Below are 19369 nucleotides of genomic sequence, written 5' to 3'. Positions count from 1 at the left end.
TATTGATTTTCAAATGTTGAACCATATTTGCATTCGAGGAATAAATCCCACTTGATCACAGTGTGTGATCTTTCTAATGTGGTGCTAAATTTGGTTTACTAGTATTTTACTGAGGATTTTCACGTCAATATTCAAAAGAGATACCACTCTCTAGTTTTCTTAAAGTGTTTTTTTCTGGCTTTTGTATCAGTAATGCTTGCCTCAGAGAATATGCTAAGAAGTGCTCCCTCCTCTTCAATTTTCTGGAAGAGTTTCAGGAAAATTGATGATAATTCTTTTATAAATATTGGGTAAAATCCACCAATGAAGACATAGATCCAAAGTTTTTCTTTGTTGGGAAACTTTTTTATTGTTCTTTCAATCTCCTTACTGGTTATAGATCAATTCAGGTTTTCCATTTCCTCATGAGTAATTCCTGGTAGGTTCTGTGTTTCTAGAGCTTTGTCCATTTCATCTAGTTTATCTGATTTATTGGCATATGGTTATTTGTTCAATATGTTATGCCTTTTGGTGTTATTGTAAATTGTTTTTATTTCACTTTTCAATTATTTACTGCTATTATATGAAATACAATTAATTTGCTAATATTAATCTCATGTCCTATGAACTTGGTAAACTTACTTATATATTCTGATGGCTAGTTTATACATTCTTTTAAGATCATCTATATAACAATCCTGTTGTATGCAAATAGAGATACTTCTACTTCTTCCTTCTGATCTTGATTTTTTATCTAAATGCATTTTTACTGATTTGATTTTACAGTGTTAATTATGAAAATGGTATTATTTTTTGCCAAGACGTTATTTTTAAAGAACAACAGATTAAAACATCATTTATTTCAGCAAATGTTTGTGTACTCTCTTCCTAGTACCTTCTCCTTCTCCTTCTCCTTCTCCTTCTCCTTCTCCTTCTTCTTCTAAGTCACTTCAGTCATGTCCGACTCTGCACGACCCCATAGACGGCAGCCCACCAGGCTTCCCCGTCCCTGGGATTCTCCAGGCAAGAAAACTGGAGTGGGTTGACATTTCCTTCTTCAGTGCATGAAAGTGAAAAGTGAAAGTGAAGTCACTCAGTCGTGTCCGACCCAGCGACCCCATGGACTGCAGCCCACCAGGCTCCTCCGTCCATGGGATTTTCCAGGCAAGAGTACTGGAGTGGGGTGCCATTGCCTTTCCTAGTACCATAGTAAAGCAGAATAAGATTCTGTTATAGATGAATTTTCCTAATGTAACTGACAGGGCTTCCTAGGTAGCATTAAGTGGTAAAAAAAAAATTCACCTGCCAGTGCAGGAGACACAGGAGATGTGAGTTCAATTCCCTGGGTCAGGAAGAGCCCTGGAGAAAGAAATGGCAACCCACTCCAGTATTCTTGCCTGGAGAATCCTATGGACAGAGGAGCCTGGCAGGCTACGGTCCATACAGTCGCAAAGAGTCAGACAGGACTGAGCACACACGCAAAAAAACCTCTCAGTTGGTGAATATTTCAAGAAACTGAGAATTCTTGAAGCTGTGGTAGTTGCTCAAGAAAATAGGGTACAGAAAGGCCTCAAGTAAAACTAGATGGGTATTACTGGATATGTATGATATAAGGATACACAAAGTCTTCTGTGTTTCAGGGTCAAAATGTGCTGTCTGAACTAAATAACAATCACATAATTTATTAGCTTTAAAAAAACCTGGTCATGTAAATCTACACAGTTCATGTGTTTATAGGTGTTTTTATACAGTTTATCGGAGAAGGCGATGGCACCCCACTCCAGTACTCTTGCCTGGAAAATCCCATGGACAGAGGAGCCTGGTGGGCTGCAGTCCATGGGGTCGCTAACGGTCGGACACAACTGAGCGACTTCACTTTCACTTTCACTATACAGTTTATATGTGAAGAGTTTTAGCTTCTTTAATATTTTATTATGCAAAACAAAATAAGCAAAGGGTTTCTTTGATGCTCTCAAACAGTTTTAGCTTTTTTGATTTAAGCATAGGTAAATGTCAAGAACTGAAAAATATACATGAGAATATTTGGTCAGTTTTATGGCTTATTGAGTTTCTAGTTAGTGAGGATTTACCCAATAGTCCTTCAGTTTTCCACCTTTAATTTTTAAGATTTATTTTTAAAAATCATCCCATGTCCCTAATTCAATAGGTACATAGTGCTTAAGGAACAGGACTTTTTTTTTTTATCAAGGATTTCTTATTTTAAAATGTCTCAGAGGGACTTCCCTGATAGTCCAGTGGTTAAGAATCCACCTCGCAAGGGCAGGGGACATGGGTCCAATCCCTGGTCAGAGAACTAAGATCCCATGTCCTGGGGAAACTTAGCCTGCACGCTGAAATACAGAGCCCATGCGCCACAAGTTGAGAGAAGCCAGTGCACCGCAATGAAAGACCGCACATGCTGCAACTAAGACCCAATGAAGCCAAACATAAATACATTTTTTAAATTAAAAAATTTAAATATTTTATAATGCCTCAGAAATGTCAGTATGGTTTTCCATTTTTTCTAAGTGATATGAATTCAGGGATGAATATGCAAAGTTGGCTAAGAGTAGGCTCATCACAGGTGAGGGCATATTGATACTTGTCAAAATCCAGAAAAATCTGTGTTAGCAATTTAACACCTTGTCATAAAATGTTGTGTACAAAATTTACAGATTTCATCATAATGTCCAAATGCCATAAAGCATTTAGGTTTCATTTACTGCTTCTGGTACTAATTTTTTCATTGTTTACAGTAGTGAGGAACCTAAAATGCAAGGAATCCAAAGCAGTCCTATGTACTTCTGTTTGCCCTCTACACAAAATACCCAAGTAAAGTGGCTTCTCTTCAGACACCTACGTGCTAATTCACTTCAGTCACATCTGACTCTGTGTGACCTATGGACTGTAGCCCTCCAGGCTCTTCTGTCCGTGGCATTTTCCAGGCAAGAATACTAGAGTGCATTGCCATGCCCTCCTCCAGGGTATCTTTCTGACCCAGGGATTGAACCAGCGTCTTTTACGTCTCTTATAACTCCTGTGTTGGCAGATGAGTTCTTTACCACTAGCATCACCTGGGAAGCCAGACACCTACATTAGAGGCTAAATTCCACATGTAGCCCAGTTGTGTTAACACTCTTAACTCCCACCAAATGTGTTGTCTTTTTGCAGGTTTCCACAAGTCGAATGCTTTCATTCCTTACATGCATTTTTTTAAATTAGAGTATAATTGTTTTACAATGTTGTGTTAGTTTCCTCTGTACAACAAAGTGAATCAGCTCTATGTATGCATATATCCCTTGGACTGCAAGGAGCTCCAACCAGTCAATCCTAAAGGAAATCAGTCTTGAATATTCATTGAAAGGGCTGATGCTGAAGCTGAAACTCCAATACTTTGGCCACCTGATGAGAAGAACTGACTCATTGGAAAAGACCCTGATGCTGGGAAAGATTGAGGGCAGGAGGAGAAGAGGACGACAGAGGATGAATAGTTGGATGGCATCACTGACGCAATGGACATGAGTTTGAGGAGGCTCTGGGAGTTGGTGATGGACAGGGAAGCCTAGCATGCTGCAATGCATGGGGTCGCAAAGAGTTGGACACGACTGAGCGACTGAACTGAACTGAACTGTCTCCTCCCTTTTAAGCCTCCCTCTCACCCTACAATGCCCATACCACCCCTGTAGGTCATCACAGATCACAGGCTGGATTCCCTGTGTTACAGGGCAGCTTTCCACTAGCTATCTATTTTACACATGGCAGTGCATATAGGTCAGTGTTACTCTCCCAATTTGACCCTCCCTTCCTTCCCCACCTGTGCCCACACGTCCATTCTCTACATCTGTGTCTCTCTTCCTGCCCTGGAAATAGGTTCATCGATACCATGTTGCTAGATTTCACATATATGCATTAATAAATGATAGTTGCTTTTGTCTTTCTGACTTCACTGTGTGACAGACTCTAGGTCCCTCCACATCTCTGCCAATAACCCAACTTCATTCCTTTCAGAGCAAGATCTTCTTTGACCCAACTCCTAGAGGAATGAAAATAAAAACAAAAATAAATAAATGGGGCCTAATTAAAAGCTTCTGCACAGCAAAGGAAACCATAAACAAGATGAAAAGACAACCCTCAGGATAGGAGAAAGTATTTGCAAACGAAGCAGCTGACAAAGGATTAATCTCCAAAATATACAAACTGTTCATGCAGCTCAGTATCAAAACAACAAAAAACTCAGTCAAAAAAGTGGGCAAATGACCTAAATAGACATTTCTCCAAAGAAGACATACAGATGGCCAGGAGGCACATGAAAAGAGGCTTGATATTACTAATCATTAGAGAAAAGAAAATGTTGGTTGCTCAGTCGTGTCTAACTCTTTGTGACCCCATGAACTGTAGCTTACCAGGTTCCTCTCTCCATGGGATTTCCCTGGCAAGAATACGGGAGTGTGTTGTCATTTCCTTTTCCAGGAGATCTTCCCTACCCAGGGATCAAACTGAGGTCTCCTGCATTGCAGGCAGAGTCTTGACCGTCTGAGCCATCAGGGAATGCAAGTCAAAATCACAATGAGATATCACCTCACACCAGTCAGAATGGCCATCATGAAAAAAAAATACAAACAATAAATGCTGGAGAGGGTGTGGAGAAAAGAGAACTCTCTAGCGCTGTTGGTGGGAATGTAAATTGACACAGCCGCTATAGAGAACAATATGCTGCTGCTGCTGCTAAGTTGCTTCAGTTGTGTCCGACTCTGTGCGACGCCATAGACGGCAGCCCACCAGGCTTCCCCGTCCCTGGGATTCTCCAGGCAAGAACACTGGAGTGGGTTGCCATTTCCTTCTCCAATGTAGGAAGGTGAAGAGTGAAAGTGAAGTCGCTCAGTCATGTCTGACCCTTAGTGACCCCATGGACTGCAGCCTACCAGGCTCCTCCGTCCATAGGATTTTCCAGGCAAGAGTACTAGAGTGGGGTGCCATTGCCTTCTCCAAGAGAACAATATAAAGAGTCCTTAAAAAACTAAAAGTTATTCCTTATATTTAAAAGGCTATAATTCTTAAAGAAAATATGGGCAGGGTAAAGCATAGGCAGTGAAATGCCTGAGAAGTAACTTTGATATGACTTGGGACTCGTTCCATTGTTCCCTTTTCCTTGAGGTTCCCACATAGTCTCCATCCATTTGTTTCACTGACACCACCCAAAACCTGTTCTAACAACTCGGGACACTACAGTGGAAGGAAGTGTGGGTTCTGGAATCAGCAACCTCAGTTGGGATCTCCCTGACCCACTAAGTAATACTGTGATATTATGCAAGAGTCTTACATTCTCTGAGCCTCCCTTTTCTCACCTGTGGAAGTGAAGCTAATAGCACAAAGTGAGTAATCTTGAAATGATTCAATGAGTTGACTTATATGAAAGAAACTGGTCTATACTAGATGCTCGGTATTAGTTTCTCTTCCTTGGTTGAAGGAATTTAGAAGGAAAAACAATGTGTGTGTCTATAAACTCATATCATTTGACCACCACAGGCCTTTATCTTAACAATCTAAATGAATATTCAAAGGCAGAGTACCAAAGAGGCTAAAATGTTTGTCAGAGAAAAATCACTAACATCTTCTACCAACTTTCCAGCCTTAGAAGACCCAGAGCACGCTTACCAACAATTTCCACCGCCCTTCTTCCAATTGATAATGATCAGACCAACAGACCTGACATTTGTATGCTGTTAGGACAGAGGAGCCTGGTAGGCTGTAGTCCATGGGGTCGCTAAGAGTCGGACATGACTGAGTGACTTCACTTTCACTTTTCACTTTCATGCATTGGAGAAGGAAATGGCAACCCACTCCAGTGTTCTTGCCTGGAGAATCCCAGGGACAAAGGAGCCTAGTGGGCTGCTGTCTAAGGGGTCGCACAGAGTCGGACACAACTGAAGTGACTTAGCAGCAGCAGCAGCAGAATATAGTGATATAGCTCAATCTTCAATAAAAATTGAGTATATTCAAGTGTATAAATTAGAGCATAATTTAGTGTTTTGTTTACAAGTCAGGGCTTCCCTGGTGGCTCAGAGGTTAAAGCATCTGCCTCCAATGTGGGAGACCCGGGTTCAATCCCTGGGTCGGGAAGATCCCCTGGAGAAGGAAATGGTAACCCACTCCAGTATTCTGGCCTGGAGAATCCCATGGATGGAGAAGCCTGGTAGGCTACAGTCCACAGGGTCTCAAAGAGTCGGACACAACTGAGCAACTTCACTTTCACTTTTTTACAAGTTAGAAGGTATTTTAAGACCTTGTTCTGTCTCCTTTTGCAAATGGGAACTTTTGTTAGCAATTTATTCTGATTATTTTCACTATCTATCTCTTTGGAGGTAAATTTTGGAAGTTGCCCCTAAAGAGACATAAACACAAACATTGGGTGACTGAATAAGGGAATTTGGAAAAATAACTGCAAAGAGGAGGGTTACTCTACCTTGTAGAATATCACATTCTCAGAGAGGGTGAGAGAGTAGCATTGACATATATACACTACCACTTGTAAACTAGACAGCTAGGGGAATCTGCTGTATAATACAGGGAGCTCAGCTCAGCGCTCTGTGATGACCAAGAGAGATAGGATAGAGGGTGGGGATGGGAGGAAGGCTCAAGAGGGAGGGGATATAAGTATACTCATAGCGTATCCACATTGCTGTATAGCAGAAACTAACACATTGTAAAGCAATTATCCTCCAATTAAAATTTGTTTTAAAAATCACATTCTCTGTTCCCTTTTTATAGGCATTTATTCCAGTCACTCTAAGAAGTCATTATTTCCTACTTGACATTACAGAGGAGCCAATGAGTGGAGAAGAACTTGGGGGTATATCTTAGATATCCTTTAGGATAAAGAAAGATCTTTTTTCACTTCCTTGGCAGTTATTAATACAAATTTACCTAATAGTATCAGGAAAGGCTGATAGGGAAAGGCTGCCCACTCCAATATTCTGGCCTGGAGAATTCCATGGACTATATAGTCCATGGGTTTGCAAAGAGTCAGACACGACTGAGCAACTTTCTCTCACTTCACACATCAGTCCAAATAAAGCAGAAAATAAGTTAAAGTTATTTTTAACTTTTGGCAATTTGTGTTTCAAATCCTACTGACCAGATTAAGATACTCACAATTTAAATCAAAAATCATGTCACTTTCTTTAAATGATGGATTTCTTGCCCTATAAAAAAGATATTATAAGGGACCATTTGTGACAGGAATTTTAGAAAACATTTGTGGAGTAAAATATGTGAAGAATTTCTCCAATTTATTTCCTTCAAATGAGCCACATCAGAAAAGCGGTTACCACACACTTGTATATATATTTATTTGACTGTCCCTGAGCCTTCTTACGGAGAAGGAAATGGCAACCCATTCCAGTGTTCTTGCCTGGAGAATCCCAGGGACGGGGGAGCCTGGTGGGCTGCCGTCTATGGGGTCCCACAGAGTCGGACACGACTGAAGCGACTTGGCGGCAGCAGAGCCTTCTTAATTGTTGGATTGTTAGACTCGTTTTGCTATGAAAGAACTGAAGAACTCCAGCTGGAGTCGTTCCTCGGCTGTTACTGAGGATTTGATTGAATTACCCGGCTGAGCTGCTGTGATTAGCATCCACAGAGCTTTGTTCTATAACGTCCTGACCCGGAGTTCAGGCAAGATGGCTGCCATTCGGACGCGACCTCTGAAATACAGCATTCCACCAGGGCAGCCGACCCCAGAGAATAATGCCCTCTCAGTTTCCACTCCCTCCTCCTGTGTCTGCCTACTGCTCACTGACAACTGAAACGTGTTTGCAGTACAAGCAGTACTTTGAACGCGGGATTTAAATCTCTCTGGGCTTTCTCATCTGACTGGAATGTTGGCATGGCTCAGAAAACAAAAGTCAGCTTAAAAAAAAAAAAAACACAACACTTGGTTCCTCCAGGAAGAGAGAGATGGCTATCGCACTTGACAAATGGAGCGTAATGTGAACAGGGTGGCAGGCCGAATTCTCTTAAGTGATTGCCACAGGTCTTGGCTTCTCTTGGACTTTCAGCCTTTTGCTGCGTACAGGGTGAGCCTTGTTAAACTGCCAAGTCGACAATTTTATATCCAGAGGCTTCCGACCATTTTATATCTGAAGGCTTTGCTTCTCTGTTGCGATTTTTCAACAGCAAAGTTCAAAGGGCTCTGGAGCCTTTCATTTCTGAGGCCGTGATTACACTTAGCAAACTCGGTGGATGGTTGTTCACTGAATTACAGGCTTAGAAGTTGGGTCCTAAGAAGAAAAGATAATGGAATAACATCATTGATTTGGATATGACAGTGAAGTGAAGTGTGAGTCGCTCAGTTGTGCCCTTCTCTTTATGATCTCCTGGTCTAATCCACAGAATTCTCCAGGGAAGAATACTGGACGGGTTGCCATTCCCTTCTCCAGGGGATCTTCCCAGCCCAGGAATCAACCGGGTCTCCCACATTGTGGGCAGACTCTTTACCATCTGAGCTGCCAGGGAATCATGGATATAACAGTGGGGTTTGCTAATTTTGTTGCCTGGTACTTTTTTAAAGTTTGCATCAGATCTGCTCCCACTGAACCATTTCAGAAGCCAGAACACAAGACTGAGTTACAAGCTGATGAGCAGTGTGGGGTTATCTTTCCACTGCTAGGGCATTCTCCAGCTCAGCAAGCTTCTCAACACTATGGAGATGTGTACTGAGTGCTTATGTTACCTTATCTGTGTCTAGCTTAACTGAGGCACAGATCATTTAAAAAGTAGCCCTGAGTCCTGAGGCCTGGTGCCCTATAATCTAAGAGCTGTTTGCTGCCATTTGATGGACACAGATCAGCAAACCTCATTCAGAACACGTTTATGAAATACCTGCAATATATTAGACAGCCTACTAACCAAGTGCTACATACTGTGCAGAAAAATAAACATCCAGTTGAAGTTTTCTAAAAGTGACCAAATCTCCAACCAGTTCCATCAGAACCCTCAGGCAAGCTTATATCCTAAGCAGGTTCCTGGATCCTATCCTAGGTCTATTTAATCAGATTGAAGGGGAAGCTAATTTCGTATTTCTAACATGTTCCCCAGTGATTCTCATGACTAACATTTGAAAACTATTCTAGGCCCGTGACTCTCAAATCTGGCTGCATATTTGAATCACCTGGTGAATTTAAAACCACCAAAGACCATGGACAGGGGAGTCTGATGGGCTCCATGGGGTCACAAAGAGTCGGACATGACTGAGCAACTAAGCACAACACAGCACAGGGACCTAGTATCACAGCGGATTGATCGTCAGGCCCTCTGGAGGGAGGGCTGTCCCCGGCATTAGCTTGTTTCTGTTTTCATCTTTTAAGAGAAGAGTGGGAGAAAATAATAATTCTAAAAGATACATGCACCCGAATATTCACTGCAACACTATTTACAATAGCCAGAACATGGAAGCAACCTTAATATCCATCAACAGAGGAATGGATAAAGAAGATGTGGTACGTATATGCAATGGAGTATTACTCAGCCACAAAAAGAATGAAATAATGTAATTTGCTGCAACATGGATGGACCTAGAAATTGCCATACTGTGTGAAGCAAGTCAGACACAGAAAGATAAATATATCTCTTATATGTGGAACTATGGTGGGAAAAGGGTACAATGCACTTATTTACAAAGCAGACAGATGTAGAAAGCAAACTAATGGTAACCAGGAGATGGGGAGACATAAATTGGGAGATAGGACTGACATATACACACTACTATATATAAAATGGATAACTAAAATCAACCTACTGTATAGCACAGGCAACTCAACTCAGTACTGAGTAATAACCTATATGGTAAAAGAATAGATATATGTACATGGATCACTGATTCACTTTTCTGTACACCTGAAACTAACACAACATTGTAAGTCAACCATACTCCAATAAAAAGGAAAAAAAAGAGAGAGAGAGAGAGAGATCCCTGGGTGATTCCCGTAGGCAGTCAAGGCTAAGAGCCAGTCTGGACAAGAAGTTCCACAGGAATTCACAAGAAAGGGAGATGACTCCCATCTGGGGAGGACAAATGCTACCTTCAGTTTCTTCTCATATTGTGGAAGAGACATTATGTTCTCTTTAGAAAGTGTCTGTGTATGGGTTTATTATTGTTAACAAAATGACATATTTATACAGCATCCATCCAAGAAATAGAGCATTTTTATAGACACCACTTAATCTCGTTTATCCTCAATTCATCCTGTGTAATGTAATTAGAAGAAAAATTTATTACAAATACAGATAAAGCAGATCAGTACTTTGCCTGAATTTACACAGCAAGTTTATTCTGAAAATCTGACTCCACTCAATTTGCTTCCCAGAAGGGTTTAAAAAAGAAAAATCTTTAAACAGTCCTGGCTAAAATGAACCTGTTCAATTCTGAAATTTATCCAAATATACAATTAACACATGCATACACCATAATATTCATTGGATATTCACTGGAAGGACTGAATATTCATTGGAAGGACTGATGCTGAAGCTGACGCTCCAATACTTGGGCCACCTGATATGAAGAACTGACTCATTGGAAAAGACCCTGACGCTGAGAAAGATTGAGGGCAGGATGAGAAGTGGGTGACAAAGGATGAGGTGGTTGGATGGCATCACTGACTCGATGGACATGAGTTTGAGAAATGAGGTAATAGCCTGACGTTTCCATAATCTTCCTACTTTCCTATTTTACTGTCCCCATAAGTCAATAACATTGAATACACTAATGGGTTTACTCAGTTAAGGTTTTCACCTGTCCAATTTGTCCAGAACTTTCCACTTTTAGTACTAAAAGTTTAGTGCCCAGTAAACCTCTCAGTCCTGGGCAAACCTGGACAGTCTCTATTGAAAGTAGAAATAACCATTCTTGGAGCCTGAGAACCTGCATTCCTAACAAGTCTCCACATGATGCTGATGCCCTTAGATGCAGAATCACACTTTGAGAATAAGTACTGGAGGTACAGGCTTCTCTGGTACCTCAGTTGGTAAAGAATCCATCTGCAATGCAGGAGACCCCAGTCAAATTCCCAGGTTGGGAAGGTCTGCTGGAGAAGGGATAGGCTACCCACTCCAGTTTTCTTGGGCTTCCCTTGTGGCTCAGCTGGTTTAAGAATCAGCCTGCAATGCGGGAGAACTGGGTTCGATCCCTGGGTTGGGAAGATCCCCTGGAGGAGGGAATGGCTACTCACTCCAGTATTCTGGCCTGGAGAATTCCATGGACTAAGAGACAGACACTACTGAATGACTTTCACATCACTAACTCAGTATATTCAAAATATTACTTTAGGGCTTCCCAGGTGGTGCTAGTTGTAAAGAACCCACCTGCCAATGCAGGAGACCTAAGAGGCATGGGTTCGATCCCTGGGTTGGAAATATCCCCTGGAGGAGAGCATGGCACGCCACTCCAGTATTCTTGCCTACAGAATCCCATGGAGTGAGGAGCCTGGAGGGCTACAGTCCATAGGCTCACAAAGAGTCAGACAAGACTGAAGCAACTAACGTACACTGGAGATACTAGGTAGACTTCAAGTTGAGCATAGGTAACAGATGGTACAGCTGGTGTCTTAGCACCATGGAGCTAGAAGCAGACCATGTTAGGTAGAGATATATCCTAGGGATGAAGACTAACATGGCAGGACTCAGGCTATGAGGAACTAGAGTATTAGTCAGATAATCACAAGAGAATCTCAATCATAAAGAAGCATGACCAACACTTCCCTGGAAGTCCTGCCCTTCCAATGCAGGGGGCACAGGTTCGATCCCTGGTCAGGGAACAAAGATTCTACATGCCTTGAGATGTGGCCAAAAATTAATTAATAAAGAAAATGCAAATTAACAAAAAAGAAAAAATGAGAAAATTTTGAACGGAAAAATATTTTTTTAAAAAGAAATATGGCCAAGACCCTTCTACTAGATGTAGGTACAAGGTGGGTTCTCAACCTTAGATCAAGGCAAAATTCAGTTCTAGGGCAACAATGCAAGGATTAGTTGCTCAGTTGTGTCCAACTCTTTGCGACCCCATGAACTATAGCCTGACAGGCTCCTCTGTCCATGGAATTCTCCAGGAAGGAATACTGGAGTGGGTTGCCATGCCCTTCTCCAGGAGATCTTCCCAACCCAGGGATCGAATCCAGGTATCCCGCATTGCAGGTGGATTCTTCTCCATCTGAGCCACCTGGAAGCCCACAACAATGCAAGGTGCCAGACTTAATGTCCAGTCTCTGGAGTCACTGAATTAAGAATTCTTAAAGATCCCCTGAAAAGGATAAAAGTGTGAGGACCCACTATCCTTGTTTTCCCAGGACTTTCCTGATTTTAGCACTGAAATGCCAAGGCCTGAGTAATTTCTTGGTCCTAGGACAGTTGGTCACTCTAAAAGTGATCTTGGGAGACTGGAACCCAGATCCACCTGCATCTCCTGGTCAGGTGGCTGCAACCATAAGAGACAAGGGCAAAGATAAGTCAAAGATGGGCCAGTTGGAGATGTGGGCAGCGAATCAGGATGGTCATATCCGCCTATGGTCTTCAAGAGAGGGAAAAAGGGCAGTCAGAAAAGTAGTCTATAAATGTTGAAGTGCATTTGCTTTAAATGGTCAAAAAACGCTAAATGACTCCACGGGCCTGCAGTTTTTCTAAACTCATGAAAGTGGAAAAGTTCAGCACAAACAGAGTAATCCAGACACCCCGTAGATGGAAGTCATCCTCGCTGCCTTTTGACAATCATCACACACACTTAAGATCCCACTGTAAGTATAACCTTAAAGCGCCCTGATATGTACACACACATCCCAATAGGGAAAAAAAATTTGTAAACACTGGCAGAGTATGCTCTGTTATTTTGGATCTCCCCCCACCCCACAAAAAAAAAAAAAAAATCAGCCAAGTAGAGTAAACACAATTCAAGATGATTGAAACAGAAAGAATATTTAAATCTAGGAAAACATTCATCTGGTTGAAACATAATTTCACCTAAGATCCTTAGTGCCATTAACTAGCATAGTTATCAACATTCCACTAGTAACTAACATTCCACCAGAATGGGAAGCATGAGGCCACTACGGACAAAAGCACATACTATGAGTAATAATAGATTTTTAAGTTGTTCTTCATGAAGGTCATTCACATACTGTATAAAAACAGACTGAAGGGCTTCTCTGTTGGTCCACTGGTTAAAACTTCACCTTCTATTGCAGAGGGTGCAGATTTGATCCATGGTCAGGGAGTTAAGATCCCACATGCCTCATGGCCAAAAAGCCAAAACATAAAACAGAAGCAATGTTGTAACAAAGACTTTAAAAATGGTCCACATCAAAAAATCTTTTTAAAAACTATATTTAAGAATTGAAAACAAAACATTTCCAACCATAACAAGGATCATCTTTCAGGAAAGATGACCTAAACCAGCATAAAGAATCCACCAGCTAATGATGAACTAACCCAAATCCCCAGGCACCAAGCATACCTTGCTAAATGCTGCTTACATGGAAATAATCTCCTGGGTCACACTTAAAATAGTCGCTATGGTGATGAACTTCAGTATAAATGGATGAGGAAAAAGAATGTCCCAGCATGCTGAGTCTTCATGGATTAAGAAGAAATAGATACAACCAGCGTCTTCAAAATGCAAGTATACGGACTTCCCTGGTCCAAAGGTTAAGAATCCACTTTGCAATGCAGGACATGCATTTGATTCCTGATTGGGGAACTGAGATCCCAAATGCTGGATCCCATCTGCATTCCACAACTACTGAGCCTTTGCAACACAGCTAAAGAGTCTGTGCACCTTAATGAAGATCTCAAGTGCCACAACTAAGACCCAACACAGCCAAAGAAAGAAGGAAAGAAAGAAAGATATATATTATATATCTGATGGCTCAGATTGTAAAGAATCTGCCTGCAATGCAGGAGACCCATCGCCTGGAGAATTCCATGGACAGAAGAGCATGGTGGGCTACAGTCCATGGGGTCACAAAAGAGTCGGACACGACTGAGCAACTAACAACACACACATACATATTTTAAATGCAAGTATGTTTCTCCTGAATGAGCCAATTGTCCAATAAAATGAAACAGAAGGACCCAAGGAGGACCCCCTCATAGAGCCTGAGTGAGAGTTCAGAGAAGGAAATGGCAACTGACTCCAGCATTCTTGCCTAGAGAATCTCAGGGACAGAGGAGCCTGGTGGGCTGCCATCTATGGGGTCGCATATGAGTCGGACATGACTGAAACGACTTAGCAGCAGCAGAGAGTTCAGAGCACACTGAAAAAGACTGAAAATCTTCTGGATAATCTTGGAGACAGTGCCAAAGAAACATGAGTTGACTCACTCATGCAATCACTCATTCAAACAAATAGTTTTTGAGTGACATCTGTATGACACCAGATCCAGGTGTTTGAGTATTCCCCAAATTCCTAAGTGGAAGCCTTAATACCGTAACATGATGGTATTGGGAGGTGAAGCCTTTAGGAGGTGGTTAGATCATGAAGGTGAAGCCCACATGATGGGTTGGTACCTTTATAAGAAGAAACACATGCAAACTTGCTCTACCTCTCTCTGCCATGTAAGAATACCATGAGAAGGTGGCCATCGATAAACCAGAAAGCGGGCCCTCACCAGACACTGAATCTGCTGCTTTCCCACTTAACATGTCACTGAGACATAGAGGGTATAAGTGGTTGTAATCTCTACTAGACTCTGGGACCTACTCAGCAAACACAGTAGCTACGCCAGTTCTAAACAATACATTTGGGGAAAAACATTGAAGTTTAAGGTTTTGTTTTGTTTTGTTTTCCAAACTGAGAAGCTACTGCACACTGTAATGAAATGTTCTGCTCATTCGGAATAAATCCCTAGAGAGGTGGCTGGAGGAGTTCCCACCTCCCAGTATGGAAAAACCCAAGAGGCAGAAGACCTGCCTGCTCCAAGTCAGAGAATGTGTCTTTCCTCCGCCCAGGTCTAAGCCAGGCTTTGCCTCCCTGCATTCTCGCCAGAGCCTGGCCCTCCTTATATGTCTATTAATTAAAAAAAAAAAAAAAAAACTAAGTTAGCCAGAGTCAAATTCTGTATTTGAAACCAAGAATCCTGGGCATGATACATCCACACAATTATAAGAGAAAATACCTTTGAAATATTTTTTTAGTGAGTGGGTAGAAGATAGAAAGGGGTGAGAGAAGAAGACAGAAAGCGAAGGGAAAATGAATGTTCCATCCATCAGAGGGAGAAAAGTTTTTTAAAATGTGTACTGTCTTTTGATTTCTTTTGGACTCAACTTATGGATCCATGAGCCAATGACCACTGGTAGTCAATATATTAGTAGAAATCAATTTGTAGGGACAGAAGGAATAAACATGATGTCGTGCCTATACAAACAGCAGCAGGTTGATAATCCAAAGCCACAAAAAAACAAAAAAGATCAGTACCGCTCCAAACAGTAATTGGTCCTGACATCTACAGGCCAAGTATTGTCAGACTCACGTCCATGGCTGTCAGTATTCACTGTCATTTTCACTATCTGTGCACAAGTTAGTGGAAAACAAACAACACTGTTCAGATTCTTTTTTTAATCTAATCTGCATTGTATAATTGTTTACTAATTTTTTTTTCTTTGCAGAGGGAACAGGTCTTAATTTATGAGCAAATTGCTACAGGGAATTTTTATTAACCACACAATTTCTTTTTAAGAGGGTTCATATGTTAGAAGAGAAGCCCTTCCCTCCTCCTCACCGCTTCTCCCTGGCATGATTGTCTAGAAGCCATTTCTGTCAGGGGGGAGGAAAGGTGTTCCCTTTGGGAACAGGAGCAACTCTAATTCCTAGGTAATAGAATCCTGACTCTGCTGTGGAAATGTGGAAGAGGTGCCATTAACCTCTCCCTGTTTTGGGATTATTCTTTTAGTCTGGTATTCTTTGAAAGTGAAAAGTGAAAGTTAGTCATATCCAACTCTTTGCGACCCCCATGGACTATAGCCCATCAGGCTCCTCTGTCCATGGGATTCTCCAGGCAAGAACACTGGAGCGGGTTGCCATTCCCTTCTCCAGGGGATCTTCCCAACCCAGGGATCAAACCCTGGTCTCTCACATTGCAGGTGGATTCTTTACCATCTGAGCAGCCAGGAAAATGCCAGGTATTCTTTAGGGGCAACTAATTTACTGACTTTTTTAGTATGAAATCTATTTATTCAAAATAATCATTAATATTTTCTGTTTTCTGAAGTTCATTGCCAAGGGTCTTGAAAATGGACTTCCCTGGTGGCTCAGGGTTAAGAACCCACCTGTTTCTGCAGAAGACGTGTGTTCAATCCCTGGATCAGGAAGATCCCCTGAAGAAGCAAATGGCAACCCACTCCAGTATCCTTGCTTGGGAAATTCAATGGACGGAGGAGCCTGACGGGTTACAATCCATGGGGTCACAAAAGGGTCAGACGTGACTTAACGACTAAGCAACAACAAATATATTACGTGGCACTTCCAGACCTTAAAAGCAAAAATGATGGTGCTTAAGGCTCCGATTTTCAGTTCCGCAGCATAAACCCAACATAGCAAGGCACAGACACTGGGCATTTCTCCCTGGAGTCACTCGGGCTTATTATCAGGCTGGACTTAAATATCCTTCCCTGGAAGGGGCACAAAACCTCGCATTGTAAGACAAACCCTCTGGAGTTAGTACAAAGAGGCGCAGTCATGTTTCAGGATGTGGTTTCAGTCAAAGGTGATAGGATCACAAGACTAGGTTAAGAGAGGAAGAGACAATCAGGAGTTCTCTTGAGTGTGTTCCCAATACCTGGAGTCTTCCTGTTCTTTTCCCTCTCTCACTCTTTAAGAGTCTCAGTTACCGCTGATGGGAGTAATTAGTCATAAGAGCCAGAAGCAAAAACTTTGGGACACTTGAGCTCTTTGGAACACCATGTGATAATAGTAGTGAACTCACAACTGAATCAGTGAATCAAGGGCGGATTCTATTACACCTGAGAACCTGTGCTATGATATTAATTGAAAAGATTGTTCTGAACTATATATGAGTTAAAACACTCTCAAAACATTCTGTTCCACCTAAGAACTATTAACTCTCCAGTAGTCACACCCAGGTGACAAATATTTACTCTCTGGATCTTTGGTCTATTTCACTTTTCCATCATTAGAAGATTCAACATAAAGGTGTCATATTACATACAGATACCTGTGTTAATGATAATCACTCATTCATTGATTCATACATTCAAGCATGGAAAAACATAAATATGCATGATACATATTCATTCACAAATATCACAAAACCTATATCTTCCAAAATGATTGATTCGACATGCTTCAATTTTCTAAGTTTCTCAGTGGGAATTTAATTCATGGTCAGTAACATGCAACTCAAAATAACCTCAACCGTGCCTGGTACTCATCCTTTGTAAACGGAAAAGAGTTTTCTTTAGCTACTTTCTCTTCACTTCTCACATTAACCTAACTTTCCATATAACCCCTGGCCATGTAATTCTATATAAAAATGTACATATAAAATAGTCTGATTGAGAGGATTAGAAGGTGGTTGCTTCCCTGAGGTCATGACAGAGTGAGGCAAAGAGAACCTCTCACCATTCGAAAGCAAAGTTCCGATTCAGGACCTATTTAGTGCGGCGGGGGCGGAGCGACAACTCTCGCGCTTAGGACAACTGCAGCTGCGCGGAGTCACACTTCCGTCCCCGACCCCAAGAGCTTGCAGAACGATCTGTAATGGCGGCTGGGATGTTAGGTTTGTGCGGCCGCCGCCTTTTGGCAGTAGCGGCGACGCGAGGGCTCCCTGCTGCCCGTGTTCGCTGGGAATCCAGCTCCTCCACGGCTGTGATCGCCCCGTCCACTCTGGCAGGAAAGCGGCCGTCAGAACCGACATTACGCTGGCAGGAGGACCCAGAACCCGAGGACGAAAACCTCTATGAGAAGAACCCAGACTCCCACGGTTATGACAAGGACCCTGCTGTGGACGTCTGGAACATGCGGGTTGTCGTCTTCTTCGGATTCTCCATCGCCTTGGTCCTTGGAAGCACCTTTGTGGCTTATCTGCCTGACTACAGGATGCAGGAGTGGGCCCGCCGGGAAGCTGAGAGGCTTGTGAAATACCGAGAGGCCCATGGCCTCCCCATCATGGAATCCAACTGCTTCGACAACATCAAGATCCAGCTGCCAGAGGATGAGGACTAACTGGTTGCCAAAAGGGGCATAAGAAGCACCACCTTCTCTCCCCTGCCTGCCATTCTGCCCTCTCCTCAGAGCCCCTAATTAAAGGGACTGAAAGTGGGGGGGGGGGGGGAGAAGAAATGTACATATAAATACATCTACATATATGAGTATTGTTGGTTATATCACAGAAGTAGATATGCTACAAATGAACTTATCTAGGAAACAGAATCAGAGACATAAAGAGTAGACTGGTGGTTGCCGAGGGGGAGTGTGGGGAGAAGATTGGACTGGTAGTTTGGGATTAATATAGCAAATTAGCATTTAAAGAATGAATAAACAGCAAGGTCCTACTGTATAGCACAGGGAACTACATTCAATATCCTGTGGTAAATCAGAATGAACAAGAATGTATACATACATACGTATACTGCTGCTGCTGCTAAGTCACTTCAGTCGTGTCCGACTCTGTGCGACCCCATAGACGGCAGCCCACCAGGCTCCGCCATCCCTGGGATTCTCCAGGCAAGAACACTGGAGTGGGTTGCCATTTCCTCCTCCAATGCATGAAAGTGAAAAGTGAAAGGGAAGTCGCTCAGTCAGGTCCGACTCTTCGCGACCCCATGGACTGCAGCCCACCAGCCTCCTCCATCCGTGGGATTTTCTAGGCAAGAGTACTGGAGTGGGGTGCCATTGCCTTCATGTCTATATAATTGAGTCATTTCACTGTACAACAGTAATTAACACCACTTTGTAATTCAATTATACTTCAATATAAAATCAATTTTAAAAAGGGAGGGAACCCTACAATTTGTATATCTGGCTCTCCTCACTCAAAAATACCTTGTGGAAGTCACTACCAGTCAAGAGATTAGCACTAACTCATTATTTCTAATAAGTTTTTTGCTTCTATAAACATAAAGCCTTACATATAGATGCCTTCTTTTCTATGGAACAGAGTCCATGAATTGGAATTGCTGAGCCAAAAAGTATACATACTTTTTAAATGTAATGGATGTTGGCAGATGGATTTCCCCAAACCTATAACACTTCATATTTCTACCAGCCATGAGAGGAATCCATTCCCTAAGTCACCACCAGTAATAGTATCATAGTTCTTTTCCAATTTTGTCAGTCTGGTGTAAAATGACATTTTATTTTTACTTTTATTTGAATTTTGCTTGCTAATAA

General features: G+C 42.1%; 1 protein-coding gene across 1 annotated transcript; it reads left to right on the top strand.

Annotated features, from left to right (window-relative positions):
* The first annotated feature begins 17540 nt into the window (after positions 1 to 17540).
* LOC102390304 (NADH dehydrogenase [ubiquinone] 1 beta subcomplex subunit 11, mitochondrial-like) lies at positions 17541 to 18298 on the top strand. The gene has a single exon (XM_044941646.2). It carries the CDS (start codon positions 17738 to 17740, stop codon positions 18200 to 18202), a length of 465 nt encoding a protein of 154 aa, XP_044797581.2. The 5' UTR covers positions 17541 to 17737; the 3' UTR covers positions 18203 to 18298.
* Positions 18299 to 19369: the final 1071 nt, after the last annotated feature.

This window comes from Bubalus bubalis, chromosome 1, assembly GCF_019923935.1.
Source record: "Bubalus bubalis isolate 160015118507 breed Murrah chromosome 1, NDDB_SH_1, whole genome shotgun sequence".
NCBI classification, from domain to species: domain Eukaryota; kingdom Metazoa; phylum Chordata; class Mammalia; order Artiodactyla; family Bovidae; genus Bubalus; species Bubalus bubalis.
Note: the sequence above shows the minus strand (reverse complement) of the source record. Positions and strands in the feature narration are given on the sequence as shown.

Coding starts and splice junctions, on each gene's coding strand:
- LOC102390304 (XM_044941646.2), top strand. CDS start 17,738: ATGGCGGCTGGGATGTTAGGTTTGTGCGGCCGCCGCCTTTTGGCAGTA.